At 40.3% G+C, this 8,658-nt stretch overlaps 1 protein-coding gene across 2 annotated transcripts in view; it reads right to left on the bottom strand.

Annotated features, from left to right (window-relative positions):
* Window positions 1-8,658, bottom strand: part of HERC4 (HECT and RLD domain containing E3 ubiquitin protein ligase 4) — a 29,793-nt gene continuing 21,135 nt past the window's right edge. For both annotated transcript variants that reach the window (XM_054288357.1, XM_054288358.1), the window contains exons 19-26: window positions 7,790-7,957; window positions 7,549-7,692; window positions 6,519-6,685; window positions 5,685-5,751; window positions 5,390-5,472; window positions 2,914-3,097; window positions 2,269-2,371; window positions 1-1,383 (exon numbers count right to left, since the gene is read on the bottom strand). In XM_054288357.1, the coding sequence (XP_054144332.1) occupies window positions 1,175-1,383; window positions 2,269-2,371; window positions 2,914-3,097; window positions 5,390-5,472; window positions 5,685-5,751; window positions 6,519-6,685; window positions 7,549-7,692; window positions 7,790-7,957 (1,125 nt within the window). In that variant the 3' untranslated portion in view covers window positions 1-1,174. The remainder of the gene's footprint in view (window positions 1,384-2,268; window positions 2,372-2,913; window positions 3,098-5,389; window positions 5,473-5,684; window positions 5,752-6,518; window positions 6,686-7,548; window positions 7,693-7,789; window positions 7,958-8,658) is intronic.

Raw genomic sequence — 8,658 nt, 5'->3', positions numbered from 1 at the left:
AAGGTTTTCATTCAAGTCTTTTATTATAGCTTGAATTTTTTCACTGCATTTAAAAATCTAAAAAAAATAAATATTTGTTTCACAGCTGCAAGTCACATATGCATTAACACCACAAAATCTGGAATTTAACCAGAAAAGGAAAAGTCAAATCCAAAAGTGTCCAGCTAAGCACAATCGTCTCAGGGCAATTATACTAAAAATAAAATCTTAAGAAAAAAGGGAGAGGGGTGTTAAAGGTTATTTCAAATGCATTTATCTGGAAAAAAGTGAAAATTCTATTAGAAACCATAAACTACGCTTTCAGCATTTAAAAATAAACGTTTTAACCTTTTGACAGCAACAATTGGCTGGTGCACCTTTTTCTTTTCAGCTGTATTCTCGACACATGACTGCAGAGGTTTCAAATAATAAATTAACCTCTTTTATAACTGTGTCCACTTAATTACAGAATCAGTCCTTAAAAAGAAAACAGTGTCTCAAGTCAGCTTGTCCATCCACAGATTAAAAATGCCATTGGCTGCGGTTTTGTATCGGCACTAAGTGACTGCTTCATGGATTGTACATTGTGAGGATGAATGTCTCTTGAACAATCACTTTCATTAAGGTTCTTAAAACAAACCAGAAAAATAGATATCTTCAGAAATCAGAGTAATTACTTTTTTTTTTTTTTGTTAAAAGCCATAAAATAAGCTCATATTCAATTACAAGCAATAGAAACCATACCGGTATTGGAACAGAACTATTTTATCACAAAAATTTATTATTTACAAAATGAAAAGGTACCAAGTGAATTTATCAGGGAAGAAGTTAAATGTTCTTACTAAGTGATTTGAAAAACTGAAGCAAGTCTCTCATGCACTCACACGCCAAATTGTTTGCATAAGGTGAAATGTTAATTCTTGTTAGTGAAACTTGACTCCCATTCACAATACTCTCATTTTTATTGTAAGATGGCAAAATCCACATGGCTCTGTACAGGAAGGTATGTATTAAGACAGCTCCTCAGTTTTGGAAATGATTTTTTTGGCTCTCATGAATATCCATACCACTGAACATTTTTTGCAAATAATCAGTTATATTATCAACTGCATCACTTAATCCACTGAATTTACCACCACAAGAAAGACACGAAAACTCAATGATCCCACGGTACACGGAACTTTCATTGCTCAAGTTATACTAAACTGAAACCTTCATAGTGGTCTATAGCCTGGATCAACTTAGACTTCAGGGTTTCTTTATCAGTGTATTTTGGAAGATCAAGAAGATTAAAGCAAGTGTGAGCTACGGGCAGGTAATCTTCTCCCCCTCCTGTTGGCTGGATGACCAGTTTCAGACACTTCATTCCAAGGATGGGAATCCGATCGCTGCCTGTCAGAAACACTGCCAAGGAAAAACAGAGGCTTGTAATAACTAGCAGAAGACTGTCTGTGTCACTTATGAGGCTCTAATCATTGCTGGCCTTTTGTAATCATTCCAGCAATGGCCAGCTTTTCACACCAGCATCCTCTGAACTCTGGGAAACAGGGAATAATGACTCCACCCTGTCTCTCCCCTCTACATCTGAGCTCATAACTGTAACACAACAAGTGATCCATAAAGGAAAGTATTTCATTCTAGCATATGAAACCAAACAGTCCTTCAAATACTATAAAGTTTTTCATGCAACAGAACCTTCTAACTTAAAATCCACTGGCTGTATCTTTACTGAGCACTTCCAAGAATCTTGTAAACACAGAATTAGTTTGTTCAGTAAGTAATTTATCTGAATTGGAAACTAATCTGTGATCTATTCCAAGCAAATCCTCACTCACAGCAAGCTTTGATTACTTTATCACCTGTACATTACCACTTACATCAGTACCTTGACAGATATACAATCAGTTACTACTCCAAATTTCCATCTCTGTGCAGTGAAAAACCTGGAGAATGTGGACTGTATGTCAAAGCACAGGAAAAGATATCCTAGTTACCAAATAAATGTCACCAGCAGATTAGGTTGTTGGTGTTTTGGGGGGTTGGCTTTTCTTTTTTTTAATGCTGCTCTGAGCTACTGTGATCTAACTACCCATCACCCAGAATGACTCAGGACACCCCCAAGAAAATCAGAGACAAGCTCACAATCAATTTTTTCTATCATGTTTTTCCCAAATAGTTAATCACATCATTACAGACAAATACTTACACCTGCCCTCATACAGCAAGAGCCTGAAATCCCAGTGATCCTGCTCAGTTAGAAACTTCAGTGAAATAATTTCCAATACTTACACAAAAACTGCTTCTTCTTCTCCAAAGACAACTCGTGAAAAACCTCCCAGAATATTTTAATTGTAGGATGGTCTGCCCAGTATTCTCCTTTGTATTCTGTGTTCTAAAATGAGCAGGAAATGGGGTTATTGCTTGCTCACAGAACAGTTGGATAAGCTGACAGAATGAATGCAGTTTGTGTGCAGGCACACAGCAAGTGACACACTACTACAACTTTCCTCACTCCATTTCCTTCAGCTGCTCACTCTGAATTCAATACAGGGACAGATGCCTGTACTGCAAAGCATTTGCAATCCCAACAGAGACCAAGTCTCACTGCACTCTGACAATTGAGAATATTTACTTTTAATAACTGTGTGCAATCACTTCACTTTCTCATGTCTAATATGAAAGATTGTATAGCTGCCTCAGGGTTCTGTGGATTTTTCTGCCTCTCCTCTAAGTCTGATTTCCTTCAGAAATTAGATGGAAAAAGTTAAAGCAGGAAGGTAAATAATATTTTAGGATCTTCATTCACTGATGTTTTAAGGTGTCAATAAATGACAGGAGTCACATTAATTAAAACAGAGCTCAAGAGGACACCGAGCTGCTTTTGCACCCTAAAATTAGAATTATACAAAAGCAAAAGCTAACTATGATTCTTACCTTCTCCAGCTCCTTCCAGTCATAATTTGTGTTCCCAATCACCATTGCCTGCAGCTCACTGGGCTGGAAGAGCTGAAGAACTTTGCCTCCACACACTTTGTGGAAGCCTTCATGGAATGCACTGTACAGGGAAGCCACAGATGTATTGAAGATGTAGTCCACATATGCATCTACAAAATCTTGCCTGCACAAAGAGAAAGAAAAATTATGTTAAGGAAATCAAGAGGAAGTAGTACAGGTCATCCTTCTACCAATAAACCAGAGGCCATTTCTGTACAGAACAGACAATGAAGCAACCAGGAGCCCAATACATTGTATTGTCTGCTTTGTGTAACAAACACAGTGAAGACAAAATGGCACATGAATGTATTCCCCCAGCACACTCCCAAAGGCAGTCTGCAACACAAGAGCAGGAACATTTAATGTTATATACCTCAGGCACTACAAACACCTCCCTTGTGTGCACTGCAGTGAACTGGACTCAGTGGCAACAAGCTGAAAGGCCTGAATTCCAGGGAGTGTCCTGAAAGCCACTAATGAAACTCACTGCTCCATTTTTTTAAATTAAAAAGATTACCGTATTTGCACTAAAAATGCAAATCAACTTCAAAAGGACATTTGAGTCTTGCACAGTAAAAAGACCAGTGCCAAGGAGCTGGGATAGTGAGGAACAGATGGCCTGCTATCTGTGCTGGTACAAGGAGTTCTCAGATCCTGCTGGAAACATCTCCAGCAGCACTGAAGGGAGATCTGAAACTCCTTGGTGTGATACAGCATTTATGGTGATTTCTGAATCAATGCCAGTGCACAGTGTTTAGTTTCTGCACTGGCAGTGCCCTCAGCTGCACATTACAGCCATCCTACCAACACATGTTCACTGTGCAGAGAGAGAATGCATTCCAGCACCACCCCCAGCCCCTGAGCAACATCACCAGCAGTTTACAGACTCATACAAACACATTTAGATGATGTGTTTATTGCAGCTGCTGCACTGAAAATGCTGGAGATGACCAAGTGGTGATCCACACTGCTCCCCTTTAGCACTCCTTATCCATGGAGGGCAGGTAACTCGTGTAACACTAACACTGCAAGGCTGCTCCAGGGAAAAGTCACAGTGATAAACTAATTTATATCATAAAATTAACTGAAGCATCAGGGAATATTTAGAGCTTGAGAAAGAGGAATTCTTCATTACTGCAAGACAATGTGTGGTAGCAATGCAGGAGGCATTCCACAGGCACCTTGAAACCTTTCCCATAACTCAGTTTTACAGTCCCTTAGTGACAGAACATCAAACCTACACCAGAGAACTGCAGAGCTGCAGTGTTTTCCCTGTGCATTCAGTTCTCATGGAGTGTGCTCTTTCCAGTCAATTCTCCCTTTAGCCTGGGAGAAGTACAAGCACAGAGAATTCATAAAGATCAAAGAACAGACTGGAAAATTCTGCAAAAAGGGGACAAAAGCACCAGCAGGTATGTTCTGCCTATCTTCCAGGAGCAGAAAGGGAACAAAGGGCAGGAAAGACTGTTTTTATAAATACAAGTTACAGAATCCTTGACTGAGGAAAAATCCCTCCTGTCACTCCTCTTCTGACAACAACACTGGATTAACTTATTTAATGTTATCTACTCCACAAAGGGAAAACTGCACTGAAATCATTTTCATGTATGAATGAGGAGTTGTAATGATGGCCCTTAAGTTAGAGTTCTCATCATTACTCACTGAATTTCAGTGATATGCAGCTTCCTGCAGTGATGCCTTAAGACTTCAGCTTTTAGTTTCTCACATCCTACACTGCATTAGTGCACAACTCTGAACTCCACACACAGTGTTAGTCAACTCCCTTCACATTTATTTAGACAAAACAATCCCTCTGGGCCTGTGACCCAAGGACAGCCTCAGGCCCCAAAAAGTACAAACAACAATGAACTGGGGGGCAGCAAACTGGGGGAACATGACTTCATTGCCTGAGGCTGGAATTGGAGCTTTAACCCCTGATATGTGCAAACAGACCAAACTGATCTCTGTCTGAAAAACTGGTGACCATTGTCCACCTTGGGTGGAGCCTCTGGAAGGCTTCTGGCTGCCCAGGCCTTGAATAAATACTGACATTATTAACCTTGTCTAGCCTCTGTCCTAGGCAGGCACTCCAAGGCATCGGCAGCACCTCAAACATTTTTAATCTTATAAAATGTCTTATGGCTGGGCTTGAAGGCGACCTCTGGAGATCCAGTCCAGCCTCCTGCCATGGGCAGGGACATCTTTAAGCAGACCAGGCTGGTCCAAGCCCTGTCCCACTCCCAGGGATGGGGCACAGCCTGTGTGTGTGTCAATACAGAACAACAGAGAGAAGAGCTTGGGAAAACAGCCAGAGCAGCTCTGCCTCCAACAGCAGTGTCAGAGCTCAGCAAAGGTCATTTACAGCAGCCCAGAAACCCTCCCAGGGCACCCAGCAACACCAACCCACAGAACTCACCTATTTTGTTTGACTACAGGAATGTCAGCACCTTTAGGAACAAGCTCCTTAATTTCTGTTGTACCAAAGTTTTCCACAGTGATCTATTTGAAACAAACAAAAATAGTGCAAATCTTATTTACTGCATAAATACTTCTTCCCACCACTTAGTGAACAGCAACATGAATGGCAGACACAGGAGCTAAACCCCATGGGAATCAGCTGCTGATGCTTTGTTCAAACACTCCATCAGAGGCAATTAAAACAGATGGTGTGAGCTTGGCAAGACATACTTCAAACACTACAGAAAACTTACAGTAAAATTAAGACAAAATGCTTCTTCTATGTCATCCTCTGGATAGTCCAGTAGCTGTTGCATTCCCCTGCAAAATAAGTTACAAAATACTTGCACCAGGGGAAAGAAAGATGAATTTATTTTGAAGTGTTCTTTATGCTTTGATAATTCAAATTTTAAAAGTATCTTTCTACTGTTATTTCATTCATTATCTTATTGACTTGCAACTTGTGTAGTGCTGGGAAATTCCAAGCAATCATTTCATTTTGGTTATCCCATGGGGTGAAGAGAGAACATTCCTGCCCTAAGACTTCAGCTAAGGAGTTCCCAAAGCAGAGGCAGCTGGCTGGCTCTTCCATTGATACCTCTGATTTCTCCTTGAATCTATGAAAACTTTGCCATCCACAACACTGAGGCAAGCAAGCATCCTTTTCTGTTCATTTGAGCCTCCTACCTGCTAGTCAGTCCTATTCAAATCCCTGGTCAAAAGTAAATATTTAGCAGGCATTTGTTCCTGAAATAGGCAAAAATATTTTCTTGATGGGTTTAATTAAGGACTGAAACTATGTTCACACTTAGGCTTATAAAATTAGTGGCTAAAGCTCGAGGGGTTTGAATTTCAAGGGTTTATTTTTCCCCTAAAATTCCTGTAGGATCATAAAACAGAAGAGACAATCACTAACACCAGGCACTGGGACACAGGTGTTTATTACATTTACACCAAATGACACAGTGGCTGCAATTTACTCTGAGCTGTTTTCCCAGTGACTGTGGAAAGGAAATGTAATGTTCCTAGAGGAAAATGCTGATTTCAAAATTAATTTCTACCAACGCCCGTTTTTCTTTCTTGCTTACCTGCCAACATCTGGCATCAATTCTTTTAAGTCATCCAGGGATGGTTTCTGATTCAATAGCTTTTTGTACAAAGCCAGAGGAAAATGAAGGTCTACAATAGTAAAATTATATATTGCTAGCCCACAGACAACACCAATCAAATGAAACAAGTCACTGTCTTCAAAGGTCTAAGAACAGAAAACAGACAAAATGGTTTAAAATAAAGAAGTTATTTTAACCTTGCAGAGTGCAGGAAGAAATGTACAGTACAGTATAATCTGAGTGAATTTAATTCATATTTTCTTTAAATATGTATGTATCTGTAAGTACCAAGGAAAACAGAATAAAGTTTAACCAGCTGAGACTGAAATCCAAGGGTACGGAATCCTTTCTACTTAAAATTAAAAAGGCTGAGCTGCAACATATCCTGTGTTACAGGGGACCCAGACTGCACTAAGGTTCTGCTTTTGTCAGTCACTTCCTATTGCACTACTCAGTGATTTAAGATGTCAATTTTAAAACAAATTATTCTGGGGAGGAAGAGGGAAGAGTTCACTATTGAAACCCTCCGAATTAATTACCAAGGCTTTAAGCACCACTGTGGGAATGTAAATATTCAGGTGTTTGGGATCCAGCCACCCCAGTCAGTGCTCTTTGAAAGATGACTCAAAACTTCCAAATCAAACCTTCCAATAAAGCACAACCCCATGAGCACCCATCACCCATAAATGCAAGTGCACACAGGGAGCCCTGTTCAACAGGCCACCTCCAGAATTTGTCTCTGCACCCTGACTTCCTGACCCTGCCCTTGGAATCAGTTTGTTCTGGCTACTTCTTCCCAAAAATCTGCAGGGCTTGGGGACAACCAGTAAAGAGTAAACAAGGAATGGTGGAAGTTTTAATCAAACAATGGCCAAAAAAATTTAACTTTTTTTGAGAATACTTGCTTCAGCTCCTACTCGTGAAATAAAACCACCACCAACTACAATGTTCATATATTATTAATATAAATCCCGTAAGTTAAAATGAGTGAATACAGACCACAGCCTACCTTATCAGAGAACCAGATCAGCCTGGACTCCTCGTAGTACCTGAACATTCCATATTTGGGATCTAGCAACTCCCTCATGATGAGCAAGAAAAACTCTTTGCGAACGCCTCCAGCATCGACGGCTTCCTCCCCTACAAAAATCACCTGAAACACACACCTCAGTGAGCACTGCACTGCAGACAGAGTGCCCAAAGATGCCCAAAAGCACCTTCCCAGCACCCTGAGCAGTGTCCTGGGATACCTTGAGGGGCTTCTTGTAGTCCACGTTCTTTGTTTTCCGGAGCACCTCCACGGCGTCGCCCACGATGTTGTCCCTCCGCACCATCACTATCAGGCAGGGGTTCACAGACTCAAACACTGGCAGGAAGAGAGAAGACAGATTCTGCCTGTGGGCCTGATCCACAGCCATCTGCAGAAAAACAAAGAGAAAAGCTCCTGTCAGTACCACCTGGCCAGCAGTCTTGTCTGCAGAATGCAGATGGCAATAACTACTGAATTCGCCCAAGTTTTCTCTGCATTCCTTTTATCTCAGCAAGTATTTGATTTTAGGAAATGTTTTCCTTTACCCATTGCTCTCAGGGAAGTGTAAGAACTCAGGTTTTAACATTCCAGTCATAATACCTTGGATAACAAAAGGAAGCAAAAAAATCCTGCATTCCATCTAATGAAGAGTAAGCTGTTTAATATAAATCTGGCATGAAACCAAATATACATTAAAAACTAACTCACAGCATGAAAAGCAATTCATTTAACTTGCATGATAATTTCTGTATTAAAACTGTTTGAAAAAGAAAATGCTGTTGCAAATGTTCTGAATATGACAGAGAGCTCTTGAGAGTTTGTGTGTTTTAATGCTATTTAATATTGTTAATAGAAACATTTAATGTGAACATTTCCCTGAACTCATCAAATGTTGGTTACTGACTGTGCACATCCATTTTTAAAGGCACATAAAGGACATTTATTATTAATTAGCAAGGTAGTATTTTCCTGCACGAGCCCATTACCTGAGCATGACTTCCATCATCTGGTTATTTTCAGACTCAGATCAATGACCCAGGTAATATTCCAAGTCTGCTCATATGGGAGGTGGGGTTGTTCCCTGGTTGT

Source organism: Melozone crissalis, unplaced genomic scaffold (genome assembly GCF_028551555.1).
Source record: "Melozone crissalis strain CALT ecotype California unplaced genomic scaffold, PUWL_Pcris_2 ptg000062l_1, whole genome shotgun sequence".
Taxonomy (NCBI): domain Eukaryota; kingdom Metazoa; phylum Chordata; class Aves; order Passeriformes; family Passerellidae; genus Melozone; species Melozone crissalis.
This window is presented reverse-complemented; position numbering and strand designations above follow the sequence as displayed.